Here is a 21,499-nt window from a genome sequence, read left to right on the forward strand (position 1 = left end):
CTTTATTCCCGTTTCCAGTTTTAATGCTAAGCCAAGAGGCTGCTAGCTCGAGCTTCAAATTTACCATACAGATATCAGAGTTTTATGAACCATCTAACTCTCTGCACGGAAGAAAATAAGCCTTTTTCCCATAACACTGAACTTTCATTTTAAGGCTTACAGTGCTGATAGCATGCTAGACTCTTGCAGCAAAGCATAACAAAGATATTTGTGTCTAATATGTTAAACCCCTCTTCAGAGATGTGTTGTTCATACTGTCACAAAAAACAACTGATGGGTCACGCTGGAATAGCAAGGGGACATCATATTAGCTCAAATGAGCCTGGGGCCCGGTTTGGCATGCTGAGCGCCGAAACGCACCTCCCTCCCATTTGAAACGGGCCAATGCAGGAGCAGAGGGGGTTTGCACACCATCAGCACATTGGGGGATGGGAAGGACACCCAAGCAGTCCCACTTCCAAGAACTGCAGTTGTTGGCTTGGGACAGGAAAAAAAAACTTAACTCGTTCACATTTTTTTCCTCCTCTCCCTTTACTTCTGACGCAAGTCGGTTGTAATCTGCTGCAAAGGAAACATTCTCTACTGAGACTGAGTAGTAAAACATTTTACATCATTCTAGCACTTAGTAAAGATTGCCACATTTTGATTTTCAACAATTAAAAAAGCAGAAGATCAATGTGCCAATTGCAAATACATTGTTGGCTCAACAAAATACAATAATAAGAAAATTATAATTTGAGACATCTTTTCTCCAATCCATTAAATGATATAATAGGCTCCACTGAGGAGCACTAGTAAGAAACTAGATGCCTGAAACAAGGCAGGTCAAGTCAAGTCCTTTCAGCTCTTTGTGTCTTTGACTCCTCCTGGGTCCACCCTGCTCAAAAAATATGCAGTCAAGGTACTTTTGGATAATGGCATAAGAATTATATGTGCAAAGACAGACACATCGCTAATCTTTTTAAATGTGCTGTGAATTTGCAGAGAGCAGCTAAACACATGGCTCAGACCACCCAGGAGCAGGACAACCTCACCCGTTCATCATTGTCTGTCTCAGCTTTGTGCACAATGTCTCCTATATGTCCATAGAGCATAAACGCAGTTTTCTTTAACACTTGAACACAACTCAGAGCTGAAACTACTAAACTTTGATTTGAATGTGAGGACTTTTGCAAGGAATGCCTCTGTTGTCCATCCAGGATGAAGCCTCTGACAGTGGACTATGTTTCCCTCCTCAGTAGTGGCCTCTTCCTCTCCCCCCTCCTCTCCCCCCTCCTCTTCCCCCTCCTCTCCCCCCTCCTCTTCCTCTGCCGCCGCCCCAGCCTCTTCCCCGGCCGCTGCTCAGGTGTCCTGCCGAGCGCCGCAGCTTCTTCCTCTCCTCGTGGTGCTCCCGCTCTGCCTGCAGCTGCTTCCTCTGCTGCTCCGACTGCAGAGGAGGACAAAATTATTTATACTCATTGTTACATCTGCTGTAGACTGATGACTTCCAGACAAGATCAGAGGAAGAGCACATTCAGGTGGATAAGCAATAACGTACTCAAATCAACAGTTGTTAAATACAACATTTACAAAAATGTAATTTCATTCAAATATAATTGAAGTAAAAGCAAAGGGTCCTCGCACCGTCAGGGTTCGGGCCCTAATTGGAGGTTTTTATACTGACAAGTGTACTGAAAGTTCACTTAGACCTATATATTGATATTTTCAAACATAATATTTGCATATTGTGTGTATAGGTATTTAGAGGTTTTATGCTCTTTACTATTCCGTCTCTAAACTGTAGTGAGAGCTTATTCCCTACACTTGAATTAGATTGTTGTGCCTATATATTACGGCAGTTACTGTAATCATATTCTGCTCTTCCTTGGGAATTGCTGACATGACTCCACCTTGGAATATTATTATCATGCTATGTTACACTGGCTTGTTATGGGAACGCAGGATAAAGGCCACTTTGGCCAAGGCTTAACTTTTTATTGAATTTATCATGGATGACAAATAGAGTTGCCTTGGACAATTGTGGCATCAGTTGGTTTACAGCAGATAGTGACCTGACTTGTTTTTGTTCTTCATTGCTTTGGAGAAAAGGAGAAAATCCATCTGTTAAGGGATTTATTTGACTTCCTCAGGATGAGTCTGAGGAAGAGCCTTGTGCTCGAAATGTCACTACGGGAAATATTTCCTTTAACAGGAGCTAATATTAGTGCATGTTTTCTTTTGTTGATCCGTCACCGATTAAACATTTCTTTACTGGATGTGAGCGTGTTGTTCACATATTTTGTTTTTTGCTTCGTACAATCAAGCGACAGTACATCGGACAGTACATCACGTGAGCAGTTTACCTTTTTGAGAGTGAAGGTTAACTGTTTGCTGCCAACTGCAGCGTCGGTCACGTTGCTAGTTCCAGAATTTTCCTCCAGCTTCAGACGGTCCTCCAGTGAAGCCCTGCAAGAACATGCACATGTTAATGCCACAAAACGCACAGTATACATCCAGGAACACAGTCAGAATTAGGTTCTATAATGTGCTTACCTACAGCTGTTAAAATTGCTATGAGTATTATTTCTATAAGTTTGTAAATGTATTAATTCAGAAAAACCTGCAGCTCAATGCTTCTGCATCGGCCATCAACAGCTGCAAACCCTAAAGTAAACAATAAACCAGCACTTGTGTAAGAGTTCCATTTAATACATTTCCAAAAACGTACTTCTGTAGTTTCTGCTTGCGGGCCATGTCGTTAAAACTTCTGAACTCCTCCCCGGCTTTGATTTGATAAAACTGAGGCTGACTTGTCTTCTTGCTCTCGGCCATGTTTGAGGTTTTCTCTCCTCCTTTCTCCAGCAAGACGGTGTTGCGGTCAGCATCCTTCCTCTCCTGCCGCCGGCGGTCTCGGCCCTCCTGCCACAGCAACCTCCGCTGCTCCCTCACCTCCTCCACCCAGCTCTTGTCATCGTCTGAGCTCTCCTCCTCGGAGCTTGCTCGCCCCTCAGGCTCCTCCTCGTTGTCAGCCGCCTGGACAAAGACATTGAAAAGTTTTAAAACATTTATTGAGATATTGTAATATTCTTTCAGGGCTCTGGACACAGGCCTGACCTTTCATCCCAAATCGTGTCTAGAAAACACAGTATGACTAAACATAGCACGCTCCCAGAGGCTTGGGAACAAGACAGAAACAGATGACCGTGTCTGGAAGGATTATGGAGCACCGCAAGCTGGTATCACACTTAATACTCTACTTCCAGTAGAAGAAGTGAATGTGGAAAGCCACGATTTAGTTATTATGCCACTTCCCTCTGGCTCAAACTAATTAAAACCCCTCACAAGACTTCCTTCCTTTGTTACATAGAAGCAGTTCAAAAAGTGTTCTTTACTCATACCTCTCATTTCTAAAAATCCTGGAGTCAAACATCAGGAGTCATAACTGTGCTGAGAATATTACCTGTTCGGAAGCTGCAGCCTGCTGAGCCAGTAGATGCAGCTTCTTCTTCCTCTTCAGTCCGACCTTGGAGACGATGGGGTTGAGCAGGCGGAACTCCTCGCTCTGCTCGTCTACCTGGTACTCAGGGTTTTCGAACATCATCTTGAAGCGGTCGTCGCCCAGGATGCTGGGGATAGTCTGCAGTTTTGAAAAGTTGAAATGGTGGAACTGGTTAGGAACAATGCATTAGAAGAAAAGATACCGAATTTTCAAAGTTTTTTTTAATAGATGCTGTGGTAGGAAATACATCCAGCTCATGAGGTACACAAAATAATCTTAATTTTATTAAATTTGTTTGATAAAAGTTCCAACTGAGTCCCATTTTATAAAACACAAAGATCACACTTTTATGAAGGTGACAAACTGTGCACGATAAACATAAATGCATTACAGTATTATTGTGATGGAGACAGCATCTTAACAATTAAGCACAAACAGACACAAACACAGAAACACCTTTATTTCTGTGGTTACAACCTCAGTTATCTTACCTTGCCCTTCTTTTTCCTAGAAGCCAGCTCTGCTTGGTCATCACCCTCCTCCATCAGCTTGAGAGCCAGATCCTTGTTCACCTTGGGCAGCTTCTGTTTCGGTCAGAGACAGTCGAATATTTCATTAAAAACACACAGGAAGCAGGAAACACGATCGAACAGTTTTTACGGACATCAAACAGTCACGAGAGGTTATTTGTTTTTCACTTTTGAAATGAAAAATACACTCACCGTAACCTGCACTCTCTGAGTCCTGGACTCCTCAATCTTCTGGCGGATCTTATCCTTGCGATACTCCTCGTATGCAAAAGGATTAGCCATGCTTTTGACCTGCGGCCAAACCAAACAGCAAAACTGTGAAATCTGAACATTCCGCTTCCACAATAACAACAACAACACTTTTACAGTAAGTTTTGTCTGTTCAGCCTGAACTCAGCAACTCATCTAAATAGTCAAGATATGTAAAAGAAACGTTGATACAGCAGTAACACCATACCTTGTGATAAAGCCTTATGTCCATGAAATAGCCGTGCATGTAGGCTCTCAGGAGAGATGATCCCACCAGATGAGACAAACCTGACACAAAGTAATAAACAGGAAGATGAGTAAATTAATATGAAGCAGAGATAGATCAGTTTGAATTGTGTTAGCAGCAAAGCTCTATGGAGGCAATGATGGTCTGTAAAGCCCATTTACCGCTGGTCAATGAATCGACTATCACCCACTAACATCTGGCTTTTTTCTGCAGTGGGAATGAATACATCCGACATTCACTCTCGGGTCAAATGACTCGGCAGTAGACACAGGTTTTTATCGACCTCAGCTCCAATTGGCAGTGATGGAAACATGATACCCCGGTGAATGAGACAGCGAGGTGAGAGAGCTCCTCAGTTTTCGGTGCGTTTGTGACTTGATGCTGAACATGATGCACCGGGGGGGGGAAACTAAAAGGCAAACTCCTCTACTGGAAATAGGAAAGGAGTCCATTGCCTCTTTTTTCTAGATTTGAAAGAAAACCTGCATATAACCGCTAATTTTGGTGTAAAAAAGGTATTAGTCTACAGGTCCAGATTGATATTTCAGAGTTTTTTTTACAGACGTTCATGGTCCCAGAGGATGAATCCCACTGGCAAAGAAACTTAATTCTTGGGTGATCTTTTTTTTTTTAGGTTTTCAGGCAAAGTCTATTGATGTTCTGATCATGTTCTTCATTCTTAACCAGTGGTTCCCAGCTTATGTTGAACACTTTATATTTGCATTTATAAAGGTGTCTCCAGATTGCATTTGCTGACAGTGATACTCTGACCATGTTGGGATTGTTCTCTACCTGGCCAGCTGTTGAGAAATTGTTTTATTCACAAAGAATTTGGCAATCATTATCTTTAGTCGTCTTACATGCTCTTCCAGGCCTTTTGTTTCTGCTGAGCATGGCAGTGCTTTATGTATTTTTAAGAATCTATGAAATTGTTGCACACTTGAGTCTCTGCAATTTGTCTTTTTTCAGTCTAACGAGGCACCATTCATTTGCATCTACGAGTTCCCATTACCAGCTACTGAAAGTAACAGCTGTTGTTAAATTAGCTGTTGTAATGCAAATCTAACAACAGCTAATCAAGTCCAGAGCTTTTATTTGCTTGAATTAAGATAAAATGATGAGAGAAGAGTTCAAACGTGGCCAAGAAACTGAACCAATTGTCCAATTGCTAGTGAGCCTCTGAAAATTGAGGGATTGTGTACAATAATGGCTGTAATTCCTAAACATAAGTGCAATCTTTGTGTTCAACCCCCTTGAATCAAAGTTGAATCTCAACTTCAACCATTGAGGTGGTGCAATGAGGCGACATTAAAAAAAATTGTGTGACTGTCCAAATACTTATGGCCCCAAAAGTATGTGAAACTAGTATTAGTGTAATCAATGAGGAGCTACACCTTGTAAAATATTTCAGCAGTATTTTGTCTATGACTGTAAATGAGAGAGGAAAACCAGTTTCATTGACCTATAGTCTAGATAATATACAAATCAGTTCAGAAAGTACCAAGAAAAACTAGGTTACTGAGGTCACACACTGTGTACTGGAACTGCAGGATTCAGTTGTAGTGACTATAAAAAAAAAAAATCTGCCAGCGTGTAGGTGCATGAAGTTGAACGGGGCGCAGAGAATGTGGAGTAAATTACTCTTCCCAGGAACTTACCAGTCAGACTGGGCTGACTCCGGGTTACATAACAGGGCCACGATACGCAGCTCCTGTAAATCAACACCGCTGTTCCCCCCCCCCCCCCCCCCCCCCTGCCTGCCCCCTCCTCTCCATTTATTCCACATTAGCCAACCACCTTTCTGCTTCTTGTCATTTGATCTCTTTACTGCTGAGCCTGCATTCCAATGTTCATTCAACCCTTCAAGTGTCCACTCCCCCGACCCTTCTTTCGCCCACCCCCACAAGCCTCTCAGTCGTTCCCTAGAGCCCTGTCTACGCCTGTTTTTTATATACGTGTCCTGATCTGATCACAAGTCGACAGCTTTCAGTTCAGGTATGAACGCACCAGAGACACATTGAGGAAACGTTTGAGATTCGATCAAACATTTGGAGGTGGTCTGCGACACATGTGGCCAAATTCTTTTAGCCGTCTGTGTCGGGGCCACATTGAAGGGCCGCCTACTCAAATGACGTCTGACCTGCTACAATTACATAACGAACCAAAAATATTTCACACTTCTTGGTGTTTCCAATCCATTTATTTATTTCATATGAAAACTGCGCCACATGTTCATTTTCTACTTTTATTTTCACGAGTAAAAAAAAATATTATTCTATCACAGAGCTGGCCAGCTCCTGCTGTCTTTCTCTCACACACGGACAACAGACCTGTCCATCAGAGTCAAGAAGAATATGGACTTTCTCCTTATCTTTAGAGTATTTATGGACTTTCATTTTGAGAGCAGTACTTCTTTTCACTTTCAGATTTTGTAAATCTGTCCCTTAAACCACTCCCCTCCCTCTTAAACAGTCTATGCTCACGTACACATTTTCTCAGTTCCTTTTCAGAACTTTGTCTGCAATCAGATATATATTTTTTAGCACAAATGTCTTGTGCTTCAGTAAGAGTTCGTCTCCTCGTGCCCTGACTGCTTCTGTGCGGATGTGAAACTTCAGCTCTCAGATTTCTGTGCTCGCTCTTAGACTCAATGGAGCCTGATGAACCTGATTATAAAGGACTGGGTGCCAAAGAAATGATTTTTTCAAACTAAATGCAAATTAGACTTAAGTCCTCATTATTGATTCAGACAGCTTCCCCAGTTACTCAATATATTGGTTGACTTTCTTCTCCTGTAGAGTCTAATCTTAGAAATCCTGGTGATACACAAAATCAGTGATGGTCTTTGACCATTATATCAAATCATTGACCTGTAGTGGATTTTTCCATTTAAAAAATACTGCCAAACTCAGGACCTTTGTTTCACAAACGGGGCTACAGACGATTATTCAGGGCTTTGTTTTATCCCATTTGGCCGACTGCAATTAACTTTATTACCTGTCTCAGGCTACCTCCATACTACGGCGTTTTCATCCAAACTAAAGCGATCTCCGTCCACACCAGCGTTTTGGCTCTGTATCAGTTTTAATCCCTGTCCATGCTATCAAACCGGAAAACACATATCAAATGGACAATTATGTACACTAACCATGCACGTGCCTGTGTAAACAGGAACCTTTTGTTTGTTAGTTGCAGAAAGAGCTAAGTGAGATGCTCCGCAGTCTCTGCAGACTTTCTCCCCCTGGCCTCCTAGTATTAAGTCAGTAGAAATCCAGGGGGATCCCCCACTGGATTCACCACGAGTGAGTAAAAAAGCAGTGAAACACAGACGAAGACTGCGGTGTCTGTGTGTTGTAAAAACAAAATCATGTGATCTCCACATCAGAGTTAAAATGCCACTTCGTGCCTCTGTTTGCTGCACCACCTCTCGCCTGAATAATGGGGAGGATTTGTTGCTGTTGTGAACGCGTGTGTGAAGAGAACCTCCCGCTGTGCTGTGCATGTGTGAAAGCGAGACTGCAGGTAAACTCTGTAACCAATTCTCCGGATTTTACATTGTCTGCATGCATTGCCTTTAGAAAAGACTAAACTGATACTGTAAAACTGTTTGTTCAAATTGATTTGCAGATGCAGTGATGAGAAATGGAGGCAGCAAGGTCTCACCCAGATTGTCCAGGTCCTTGCGGGTGACAAACTTGTAGTCATCGTACACTGTGCTCTCTGGACTCTCCTCCAGCTCCTCTGTCAGGTTGTCGAGGAAGGAGCACCACCGAGGTGCAGGGCCCAGAGCCTACACACACACACACACACACACACACACACACACACACACACACACACACACACACACACACACACACACACACACACACACACACACACACACACACACACACACACACACACACACACACACACACACAGTTCAGAATACTGAGTAAGTACTAAACCTGTCATGTATTTAGGGAAACAAAAATAGTCTTTACTGTACAAGATTCAGTTTCAGTTAGAAATGACTCAGCTGCTTCTGTGGGCTTGTGCTGAGCCAACACTGGTGATAGAGCAGAAGCATCAGCAAAGTACCGACTGCAATCATTGATGAGCAGTCGTTTTCACAGTGTGCACATTAACAGTTTGATTCTACTCGCTTTACACTGTGTGCTTGAAATCCGCATATGCTCATGTTTAGAAACACGTATATAAGCACCAAGCCAGGAATTTCATTATGTCTCTGTCACAATCTCATACAGAGCGATAAACAGGAAATTATAGTTAACATTCTGAGAACTGATTAATCATTAAACTTGTTTAAACAAAATTCCAGACAGTCTCTCATTCCAGCTTGTCCACTGTGACTATCTGCTTCTATTCTTTGTACTAAGCGATAGTAAAGTTAATATCTTTGGATTTTTGACTCTCTGTTTGGATCAAATAAGCTATTATCAACTTTCTGATATTTGAAACAGTTCATTGATAAACCAAGACCGATTAATCAATAATGAAAAGGATTGTTTGTCACAGCCCTAAAACCAACTCTACGCAGGTTTTATTATGTCTGAAAACAGATCAGGCGAGAGATGGAGCAGCCGGGCGAAGCAGGCAGAGGCAGGGAGTGACGCATTACCTCCACTGTGGAGATCACGTGGGGTTCTTATAAGATCAGCACGATAACACACAGCAGAAAATAAAAATACAGAGCGCTATACAACTCTGTGTCTCTTAGGGATCTGTGTAAATTACTGGATAATTTCACATTTAAAATAAATTATTAAATCATTCAAATGAAAAATACTGATGAGGTATAATCAGTTTGTTGTTGAGGTGGTTAAAACCATAGACTCTATATAAAAGAGGTTAAAACCCATGGACACATCAGGTGTGGCGAGGGGTTGCCAGTGGCTTTGTGTTAATCGAAGTCTGTCTTCATACAACACTATCAGTAGCTTTTTACATGATTTTTCTTTATAATATTATAAAAGAGATTCATTCTCTTGGATTGAGATATTGCGTTTAAGAGGTTTTAGTTAGATTTTGGTTGTTATGTGTTGAAATAGACATTTATTAGTATAAATGATATGGATTTGTTTTGCTGTATATGTAACTGAAGCATTCTCTAAAAACCTGTGGGGACCCCAGGTGGAGTAAGCACTGTTACAATAAAGTGACCCACATACCATGAGTACCATGTGTTATTTGTCCCTTATCGGGATGTCTGAGATTAATCACTTCAATTATCTCCTATCTAATTCCAAAAGATCTCCGTCTGTCTGGATGTGGAACGTGCAACTCGCAAACCGTTCTATTATTCAGGGCTCAAAGAATTGCAGTGTTGAATTTGGTGCGATTCGGACACGGACCACATTTAATATTGATGAAATTTGAATAGACAGGTGACCGGCGCTCTGTAGAAGCAGCGGCAGGGAATCATCAACATAAGTGATATTGTCGATCACGACAACAGCAACAACAAATTATTTGATCTAGTTCGTGGTTTTGCAAACCGAGTGGAGCTTCACCAAACTTTGAGCCAACAGGTGAGGTCACTTTAACATTTTTGGATTCTCAAGAGCAAGCTGAACTGCCATTAACAAAAATGAGGATGATGATAATAAATGTTATAAATGAAATGAAATGAAATACTGAGTTCAAAGTCGGAGCACAAAATGCTGATGACAACAGCCTTTACCCATCATGCAGCAGCTTTGACAACATGGACAACAGACCTGTCCATCAGAGTCAAGAAGAATATGGACTTTCTCCTTATCTTTAGAGTATTTATGGACTTTCATTTTGAGAGCAGTAATTCTTTTCACTTTCAGATTTAGTAAATCTGTCCCTTAAACCCCTCCCCTTCCTCTTAAACAGCCTCTGCTCACGTACACAGTTCCATGTTCCTTTTCAGAACTTTGTCTGCAATCAGATATATATTTTTCAGCACAAATGTCTTGTGCTTCAGTTTGAGTCTGTCTCCTCCAGCCCTGACTGCTTCTGTGCGCACGTGAGACTTCAGCTCTCAGATTTCTACGCTCGCTCTTAGACTTAATGAGCCGGATTATAAAGGACTGGGTGCCAAAGAAATGATTTTTTCAAACTAAATGCAAATTAGACTTAAGTCCTCATTATTGATTCAGACAGCTTCCCCAGTTACTCAATATATTGCTTGACTTTCTTCTCCTGTAGAGTCTAATCTTAGAAATCCTGGTAATATACAAAATCAGTGATGGTCTTTGACCATTATATCAAATCATTGACCTGTAGCGGATTTTTCCATTTAAAAAATACTGCCAAACTCAGGACCTTTGTTTCACAAACGGGGCTACAGACGATTATTCAGGGCTTTGTTTTATCCCATTTGGCCGACTGCAATTAACTTTATTACCTGTCTCAGGCTACCTCCATACTACGGCGTTTTCATCCAAACTAAAGCGATCTCTGTCCACACACGCGTTTTGGCTCTGTATCAGTTTTAATCCCTGTCCATGCAATAAAACTGGAAAACACATATCACATGGACAATTATGTACACTAACCATGCACGTGCCTGTGTAAACAGGAACCTTTTGTTTGTTAGTTGCAGAAAGAGTTAAGTGAGATGCTCCGCAGTCTCTGCAGACTTTGTCCGCCTGGCCTCCTAGTATTAAGTCAGTAGAAATGTCAGGATGTACATTCAGACATGTTTGCAGGAACCTGCCATTTATGTTGATATTCCTGTGTCTAACGTCCTACGCTCAGACGTCACCTCCTGACACAACACAAACTATCTGCGTAGGAAAGCTTAGAGGTATCAGGTATCGGCTCATTGATGAAGCTAAACAATGACAAGGGACTGGAGGACGGATTCTTTTGACTTTGCCCTCTGCTTGTGACATAGCGTGACTTCATCATCTCTGTGGACTGAGTAGATTGCACAGAACAGGCTGAAATACTGAGTTCAAAGTCGAGGCACAAAATGCTGATGACAACAGCCTTTATATATCATGCAGCAGCTTTGACCGTATCAGATAACTGACAGAGAAACTTGACGGCCCACACCCTGTTTTGTTAACTCCCAGTGTCCATAAAGATCGGCTGAGTCAAAGGGGCTTGTTAACACACCAAATATTATTTATTGCTCCATATTGCTTTTTTCTCAGATATGAGCCTGAGATAAGAGCACCTGGTGATGTCATGGTTAGGGAATGTAAAAGCCTGCGTACTCACCGGGATGTAGAAGGTGTTCATCTTGGGATCTTCATTGGCAGTGAAGAGCATACCTGTCAATGACATGGAGGATAAACGCAAAACAAAGAGCAAAGAGAAAATATTAATGGAGCTGATATCTGGTGTAAACCAGAACCACCAACTTTTGCAACTCATGGACCCTTTAACTGACACAAATTAGACCCTGGACACCCATTTGACAAGATATTTGTTTTTTTTATGTTTTATTTAAGGAAGTGTATGAAATTGACGACCAAAATAGTCATACATTCTCTCAATGTGTTTCTTGTGGATGAAATTATACTGAAAATAAATGATTCCCCTTTTTGCCTTTTTCCCTTGGAAACCCCCAAGTACTCGACTTTAAGAACCCCAGGTGTAAATATTGAATTTAGTACGAGTCAAGTATTTTAAGGTCCTACAACAGGGACTGGTATTTAAAACAGTAAAAGTTCCAGGTTAAGATTTGAATTTTGACAGGCAACAGAAGAGGATTTTTTATAAATTAGCCGTGAGGCAACTGAAAGGTAGAAAAGGAAAAAACAAGATGATTTGTAATTTCAGGAATTGTCTTTACTTCATTCCTCTATAACAGACTAAAGGATGAAAACGCGTTAAAAAATCATCTAAAACTAAACAATGACTTTAATGTGAATGTCACCCTCCGTTTTTTATCTTGTGTATACTGACTGGCATGAAGTGACCTACAAGATTAAACAGCACAGTCGAACACGTGTGCGAACCCGACTGTTGGACAGCGCCACCCGTTGGTAGGAGAGAGCTGCAGGAAAGCTAGAGGTTGTGTCAAGGATGCAAATCTGAAATAGTTCTCAATGACCATATTTTGACCATCTTGTGTTTCTTTTTAATTCTTTTTAATTTTTTTAATTCTCATGCTATGACATTTAATAATTTACCGAGCGGAGATTGTAACTTTACAAAAAGCTCCAAAATGTGTTCTGTGTCTATTGTTGAGGTGAAATTGTGTAAAATTGCCAATATAAACTTATGAAAAAAAGAAAACTGATTTACAACACCATTTTAAGGGGCTCCAAGTGTGAATGGTTTTTTTCGTTGAATATTTCTCGAGAGTAGGTTCATTCTTTTGTTTTGTCACAGAATATATAAGCATTTGCTCCTGCCTGAACCTTTTCAGTCGTTATATAAGATTGTTTAGACTTTGTTTATACTTATAGCACATTGTGTAATGATGACCGAAAAAATAAATAAATCCTTACTTTTTGAATTTATCTTTTGTATCTAAATATAATTTATATAATGTTTTAGTATTATTATCTAATTATTTTACTTTGTTTTCATTTTAAAGTAACATTTTGATGAACCTGTTCTTATGTTTTTGCTGCTGCGACACTGGTAGTTTCTCTACATCAGGACCAATTAGCTTTATCTTATCCTGTGATGTTGCTGAAGTCATTCTCACCTGAATTAGGGTACATGCACACATCATTAATGTTGGCCTGAGGCTGTATGGAGGAGAACACCTTGCCCTGTGGAGGACAGATAGAATAGGTAAGAGATGATGAATGGTGTCAGAAAGAGTCAAGACAGATAATGAGACAGTCCGGTTCTGTTTGTGTTGTACTTTTGAAAATACACATAAGCAAAGCCTGCATGATGAAGAATCTCTGATGGGTGACAACATAGTTCAATATTGCGATTTGATGTACAAACAGATACTGAAGTGCGCATATACAGTCCCTATGTCTTCCTCGGTGATGATGCTAATTAATCTAAAACCTTTGCTTTCTGTGATGAAGGAAATCACAGCGTAGCATCATGTGGAGTTCAACTTCGGTGAACTTTGACCTGCGATACTCACATGTCATAGTTATGGCAAAAAACCCTAGAACAAGAACTGATTTTATATATTATCATATTAGTGGAAGGATGTTAAAAGCTGCTAATATTTAAACATGAAAACAAAACGTCATACACTTCATCATCATTCATGTGCAGCACAAGTCAGGTCTTACGTTGTCTTTGTTCCAGAATTTTATAATCTTGGAGTCAGCAGACACAACCAGGTCGAGCTGATCGTGGAAGTTGAGCGCCTTGATTGGCAGGTTGTAGAAGTGGTCTTTAACCAGCAGCGGTTGGTTGGAGCGCAGGTCGTACAGCAGAACCTTCAGAACACAGCACAGGGGGGATAACACCAACGACATTCAGAAATGTATTGTATTCCAAGAGAATAAAAGATTCCACCAAACTCTAAATCAATAATTTAAAGCTAAATTACACCAACAGAGTCAACGTCACCTGGCTGAACATTTTCACTCCAAAAAGCGTCAAATTTTAGGGGAGTCCGCCTCACTTCAGTCAATTCATAACAAGTTAACAAATTGCGGGGAAGAAGTGGAATTTCACACCAGGCAGGCAGCTGAGTGTTTACAATGACATCAAACAGAGAGGAAGAAAACAATGTAGCCACAGATCTCTGATACTGAGGTTACATCCATACAAATATGTCTTCAGTTTAAAATAGCCTTTAAATCTAAAACGATCTCCGTCCAGACAAGCTTTTAATCAGGAGCAAACTCCGTCCATACCAACATACATAGAGAAAATTGTGCGAATGAGAAAGAGCATTTGTGAAAAGTTAAGAGCAGGGAATTCCTTTCTTGGACCGAAGATGAGGTGGAACTCTTACTGACATTAAACTCTGGAGTTTGTGCCTGTCACATATGAAGAACGCAGCAGGAGATGGTTTTGTGTCCACTCGCTCGCAGTGAATGCTCCAGAGGATCTCCTGCTGTGTTCTCACATGGACTCATTCGGACATTATCTGAAGTTTTTACTAAGAGGGCTGGCAGGAAAAACTCTGGAGAAAGTCTGGAGCCTTTGACTCGGCCATTTGCGTCCGGATAATTGGAGGAGATTTGGAGTTCAGTTCTTGTCTGAAAGCATTTTAAGTGTTAGTAGTGCTTTGCATTCTCCACTGGTGGTTCAGTCTGCTGGTGACTGTTTCATTGTTCCCAAACATCTGAGATTCTGCCTGTTCAGACTTAACGCAGTCCTGGAGTTTTCAAACTCAAATGTTATCAGCAGCATTTCCAAACTTCTCCGTTAGGCACCCGAAATAGTGGTGTGAAAGACAAGCGTAAACGTAGAAACAGACAGTTAAAGAGCCTGAGACCGATGTTTGCCATCATGAAAATCTTGTGTTGTACACTCATTTGAATTTTTAACACAAAAAAAAGTGGATGGAGTAAAAAGCAGAATATCATAAGAGTGTTTCAGCTCACCTGTCCTGTGCTGGTGCCGACTGCCATGGTGAGGGAGCCATTAAACTTCAGAGCACTGATTGAAGGCAAACCTTGAACTCTGTTGAGAAAAACATCATCAGAATAACAAAAGTCAAAGTGAGACACAGCAGCAAACATAAGTCATAATGACAGAGACACTGTAGCTTTTCTGAGACAGGATAGAAAACCGACTGGGATCAGAGAAGAGCTGGATATTTCCACACTGCACCAAAATGATGCAGAGCTTGCACTTAGTGTTTTCATGCAGCTCAGATACAGCAGGGCTCCAGACTAACTATTTTTACGAGGAGAACTGTAGCCTCTTACTGAAAATTTCAGGAACGCAAGCAGAACATTTAGGTGCACACCTTAAATCGACCTGCAAAGCAATTATTCAGATCTTCCCACATAAATAGAAAACTTACAGAAATGACAATGTCAGGGCTCCAGACAAACCTTTTCCACTAGTAGCACTGGTTTTACGGGCACCAGCACAAAATGTAGGTGCTCCACTTACAAAGACATACAACGCAATACATTCATATTTTTTCCCATCTTAACTGTTTTACTGATAAATGTTTCGGTAATAAATATAAATATTACAAAATAACAACCACAACAAAACAAGTAAGTGAGGAACTTCCTCTGACAGAATGCCTCTCCCTCCCCTCCCTTTAGAGCACATCCCCCTGAGGCACCTATGAAGGCCAAGCCTCATATTTGGGCCTTTTAGCTCTTTTGCCCTGACTGAACCTCATCTGTTCAGCCTACTTGGCATCAACCTCCTCCAAGCTAGTTCCCTCAAGACTTATTCTAATCAGGTGCTCCACTGTCTCCACATGAGGGGAGCCTCTGACATCACATTTAATCCTCTCTTGTGCCAAGAATCCTATCATATTATTCTGAAATTGGCCATTTTGCACTTTTACTTTAAGTACATGCTGATTAGGGCTGGTTATCGCCACCGATTTCCCAAATCAATTTGATTACGACTCACGAGGTCTCGATTCGATTCAGTTAGGGATGTTTCACTACCAATTTTTCTTGGATATGAAAGAAATTCTCAGAGAACTTAAGCTGTAAACTGTGAAAGGAAAGAAGAAATTATTGTGATAAATAATATTATTTTCATACCACTGAAAAAATAAAAATATTAGATCATAATCCTGCAAGTACACCCTTTCAAAGAGCAATGAACTTTCAATTCTTAAGAATATTGTGTCTGACATTTGAATTAGAATTAAAAATATTATAATATCCTCAATAAATAAACCATGAATAAAATAGACCACACAGACAACTAATATAATAAATGATATTGACTCTCTGGCTCTGTTAACAAAAATTGCGACTATTTATAAAATTTTGTCTCCGAAAATAGTCACAAAAAGTGACAAAATGGTCGCAGTGTGGTGCCCTGTATAGACAGTGGAGATGTGGCCATGTGGCTTCATATGAAACCATTCGACATGTCAATGCGACAGATTGGCACTTACTCTGTTCCCTCAGTGAGGCTGCTCAGGGCACAGTCCAGTATGCCCACTCTGTTCCGCACACGAGGGTCCCAGCATTCCACCCTTCCCTGGAGACCCAACAGATGAACCAGTCAATAAATACAGGGACTGTGGTTTTTTTAACATACACCTCAAGGCTTCCCAAAACTGACTGAGACAGAATTCTAAGCAACACTTGGTAGATTTAATCACTTAAAATAACAATTTCAAAATGACTTTGATGGTGCACAAAGTTATATTAGGGAGACTGGCAGGTCTTTAATTGCCAAAGTGCCCCCTGGAGGCCTAGAAGCGCACTATGTAACAGCTGGAACATTACGAGCTGCTTTCCTGATGAAAAGTGCCAGGTAATGGTTCGAAATAGTTGAACTTAATATGAAATTTATAGTATATATATATAGTAAAATGGAATTCTAAAGTTTTTACAGAGGCAGGCTGTCAGACCATAGACTATATATACAGATGAAGAACGTGACTGCTCCCTAAAATGAAGCCAAGACATCTTGATCGTGTCCTGAAAATCTAAATGAAAATCTGGCAAAACCATGGCACGTACCTCTGAGGTCCCTGTGGCAAGCAAATGATGGACGGGGTTTATGTCACACACATTGTTCTCCCTGGTGGAGAAGTCAAGAAAAAGGCATCGTGATTATCAGAGAGCGATCACAGCAGAAATATTTATGTCCAACTGCACCAGTGGTAGAGTGGAACAACAATTTCAATATTTACACTTGAATGAATTTAGAGTTAACAACTGCTACTATTGGATCATATGCATATCATTGCACACATCAACAGTCACATACTACCAATGGTAATACTTACACAGCATCAGTCTGGAGTGAGTTGAGAAAGCGCCCTTGTTCCAGATTCAGCCTGAAAACCTCTGAACTGTAAAAGAAGATTCCGGTGTCACCAACAAGCTTGTTTAAAGGACATGCTCAGGATACATTTTGAATGAAGAATGACAGAGGCCCTCATCATCCACCATTCAATCACTTATTCACCTTGTCCCCACAAAGAAGAGGTCACAGGAAGGGTAGTGGTAAGAAAAGTCTCGTCCGAACTTTGGAATACGCGTCTTGTAGTATTGTCCGTGCTGAGAGTGGATCTCTACGTAGCGGTCAGAATGCAAGAACACCAACTGCACAGACACAAAGCAAACATCACAGAATGACTTTCAAAGCAAGGTTCATCAAAAATGCTGAAGAACACAGAAATAAAGATATATTCACATAACAGGATAAATAAGTAAATTAAAGCTGTGACTGTGCTGTAAATGATGACACTACAAGGATTTCACAGATTTTTCAAGAATATCCCTAAAAGAGAACTTTTTATATTACTAATATGTGGATAAATCTGGTCGTTGATTGTAAACAGTGCTCACTGAAGTGTGCTGTGGAATCATAGTAAGCAGGGACTGTTTTCAGGGACTGGGAACATTGTTAAGATTAACATCCGATTTACTTGGTAAACGTATATTCTGTTGCCAGGAAGTCCATGAATATGACCTCTATGATATTAGTTTTATATTGTATGATTTAGCATTGATGTCATAGATAGTGGTGGTGATGTGAGGATCTGCTGTTTTCTCACATCTGCCTTTTCTGACATTCTCCTGTTTTTACAAGTGGATTTGGCAGAGAAACTCCGCAGAAAGTCTGGAGGCTCTCACTTAGTCATTTACCCTCTTACATAGAGCCCCTCTGGAGAATGTCCAGGGATCAGTGCATGTCTGAAAGCAGCTATACACAGATCAGGTATAAAAACAGCATTGTGGGGCAGCAGGCCACTGATGTCTTACCTTAGAGTAGTCATCAGACAGGATGTCAAAGGCCAAAACTTTGAGGGAGAAAAAAGAACCTTGTTAAATTTAGTCATTAGTGACATGAAGGCCAGTGAACAAGTGGGTGACTTACCGTCGGAATCCAGACAGCGTTCAAACTTCAGGGACAGATGATAGGTGTCGTAACAGCGAACCCTGGGCTTGTAAGTGCCTGATATCAACAGATACAAAAGTCAAAAATCTAAAAAAATTAAATGACCAGCATGATTGGGGCATTGGAACATTTTATCCACAGCTCATCTCACCAACTGCCAGGATGAACTGCCCGTCTCTCGACACTTTGATGGAGTTGCACACTGTGGGCATCTCAAAGTCCTGGATGAGCTCGATCCTGCGCTGGATGTCTGGAAAAAGAAACAATGAACACAAAAATAAGTCAAAAAATGATTATGTGCATTTTGGGGAAAGAAAATGAGCCTGTGTGTAATGCTGAACTCACCTGCATCGTTCTTTTGAAGCTGTCTTTTCTTACGATCTGAAAGCCACTGCATTAAAGAAGATACTCTGTTAAGCTCGTAAAGAAGCATTAGTTAAAAAAAAGTAATAAATAAGTTAACATACCATATAAACATCAGAGAAATGTGGGACATAGCAAGAGCGATATTATTTAAAATTTAAAGATGATTGCACATAGAAAGATAAGGAAATTCAGATAAGATCATCCATAGTTAGTCTTACACAATGGGGACATTTGCCATGTCAGCAAAGGGTTTAGAAAAAATAAGATGCAACAGGTACAATATAGAACTAAATAAGTAAGCATAAACATAGGGAAATATAAAAAACAGGAGAGCTATAACTACAAAGAAATACACAATCCAACAGAAACAATGCGAAGAGGATTGGGCAAAGAAAGGTATTGAAATTACACAAAGTATCAGGATAAGATGGAGATATTATTTGTAGAGAAATGGGTAAAGAGCAGTGGCACATGGTGATTGCACAAGGATGTATACTGTATATGTGCATGAGTATAAAGAGATATTGATAGTTTGTATGAAATGACACCTGTGTGAACAATGAGGTGATCCATAATAAAACAGTTGTTGGTTACAGCAATGCTCTCATCTCTAACATGTGTGTCGTTTATTCTAGTTAAGGTCAATTCTATTACTGGTCCAGCATTTTGTGATATGAATGTACAGAATGAGGGATGGAGGCTGAACTGAAGAATCTCAAATGATGACCAAACACATATACAAGTTCCTACAGTTACATGACATGTTACATTAGCGTGGTGAGTTAATGTTAAAAGTGTTTTTTCCTCCATACGGAAGGTTAGGGCTGCTCTTGACACGTTCGCCGGGCTCGTTAGCGATGTTAGCGTGTTAGCTAAAGTTAAACTTCATGCATTGAGTCACGTTGTTCTTACCTCAGGAAGAGACTTCCCGTGACTCAAGTTATAAATCTTCACGTCGTTCACACTTGATATCTGCATGATGGCCGGTGACAGAGGCTCCGGACTCACTCACTCACACTCACTCACTCACACTCTCACTACACCGTGGTGAACCGGAGTGAATCCACGTTGTTACCACGGCGTAAAAACAGGAAGTGGAGGTGTGTTTTGGGAGACGTGTCCGGGTGGAAACAACACTCACCGCACACGGTCCTCTTCGCAGTTATTTTTTTTAGCTTAAACGTTAAATAAATTATTTCTAAAATAATCAGTCAATAATTAAAACAATATATCTACAAAATGTAAAGCTACAAGTGAATAGTATTGCCTTATTATGTTTCTATATTGCCAGGTCAACCGAGTTGCCTAGCTACTTTTTTTTTTAATTGTACAATACAATATGGAAGTTCAATAGTGTCATAAGCTCGAAATAGAACAGAGAACACAACAATATAACTTAAATACACACACGAAGATAAATTAAATAAGATAACATTGTCATAGTTAAGGGGCTTGTAGTAATTCAAAGGTTATTTTGGCCTTTTTCTTCTTCATATACATCAAGGATTTGTTGTACAGTGCAAACTCTCTCATCAAGACTGTAAATAGAGTCTGTGGTTTTTTATACAGTTATACAAATGGATTCAAATCTGTGTGTTTAAAGTGTTTAACAGCAAATCATAATGTTGATCCTCCATCGTGATTCTAAATTTGACTTTATTGGAGTTAAGGTTCCACCCAATTGTACATATCACACCAATGTGTGTTGCTGTAAGGCCCGAGTTAATACATGAGAACCGTAGTGTCGATTTCTTCATCAGATAAAAAACCTATTTTAAAAAACTTGTTATTGTTATTATTAAAGTTAAATCTTTGTCCGAGGAGTTCTCTTGAAGTTTTTGTCTTAGTAAATATTTTTGAAATGAAGCTCTTATGCTTTTTGGAAAAGTATAAGAAATTAGTCATTAAGAAATTAATAATTAATTTATAACTAGCTAAAACTATTTCTGTTGCTGTTTGAGTTTTACAAAACACCACTTTAATCTCATGGGTCAAATCACTGAGAATGGTAATAATACATTCATCAAGACCCACCTCTTTAAAAACTACAAAATATAAACACAAATAAATACATAGAAACAACCCAAAAGGAGTTGACATCATGCTCTCGTGTTGTTTCTTGACTCTCCTACGTGTGGCAGTATGAAAGTTATTTAAATTGATGATCACCTGACTTTTAATGCACATGTGTTCAAAAGTACAATTGAAATAATAGCATTAGTGAAATTAGTGTTGATAACTTGACTATAACACCTGTACCTGTTCAAATGACTTGGAGTGATGTACCAGCTTGGTGTCATCCTCTGATGACAGTGTCTGTCAGTCAGTCAGTCTCTGGTGGAGCTGCTGCTCGCATTCTCACAGAGGGACTAACACAGGACAGTCATGAGGATGACCTAACGGTAAGAAGCTTTAATACCTTATTCATCTTCCATTTTAAAACTTTTGTTTAACTGTATGTTGCCATAACCAAAGAGAAATGTTAATACGATAACAGGACATTCAATAATTCAATAATCTAGTGGAAAAAGTGATACAATATGACATTTTACAACTACAATGAGGTGTTAAATCGTTGCATGTAATCTTAGAATGAGACACTGTATGATTTTAATTGTTTAATTGTTATTGTGTGTTGGTTTTTTCTGGGTCACAGACTGTTTGTTGCCAAATCCTGTTCACGTGGATTTGGGGGAGGATTTTGACTGA

At 40.1% G+C, this 21,499-nt stretch overlaps 1 protein-coding gene across 1 annotated transcript; it reads right to left on the reverse strand.

The window, feature by feature from the left end:
- Nucleotides 1–632: 632 nt before the first annotated feature.
- Nucleotides 633–19,886, reverse strand: nol10 (nucleolar protein 10). The gene is made up of 21 exons (XM_034576576.1): nt 19,703–19,886; nt 18,770–18,815; nt 18,576–18,674; nt 18,404–18,481; nt 18,289–18,326; nt 17,489–17,625; nt 17,307–17,372; nt 17,038–17,098; nt 16,464–16,549; nt 14,968–15,046; nt 13,699–13,848; nt 13,146–13,212; nt 11,705–11,757; nt 8,168–8,294; nt 4,466–4,545; nt 4,201–4,299; nt 3,970–4,062; nt 3,440–3,616; nt 2,708–3,012; nt 2,343–2,445; nt 633–1,426 (listed from the first exon to the last, which is right to left on the reverse strand). The coding sequence occupies exons 1-21, from the start codon at nt 19,766–19,768 to the stop codon at nt 1,235–1,237; spliced, it is 2,202 nt and encodes a 733-aa protein (XP_034432467.1). The 5' UTR covers nt 19,769–19,886; the 3' UTR covers nt 633–1,234.
- Between the last annotated feature and the right edge of the window lie 1,613 nt (nt 19,887–21,499).

Source organism: Hippoglossus hippoglossus, chromosome 22, assembly GCF_009819705.1.
Source record: "Hippoglossus hippoglossus isolate fHipHip1 chromosome 22, fHipHip1.pri, whole genome shotgun sequence".
Lineage (NCBI taxonomy): Eukaryota > Metazoa > Chordata > Actinopteri > Pleuronectiformes > Pleuronectidae > Hippoglossus > Hippoglossus hippoglossus.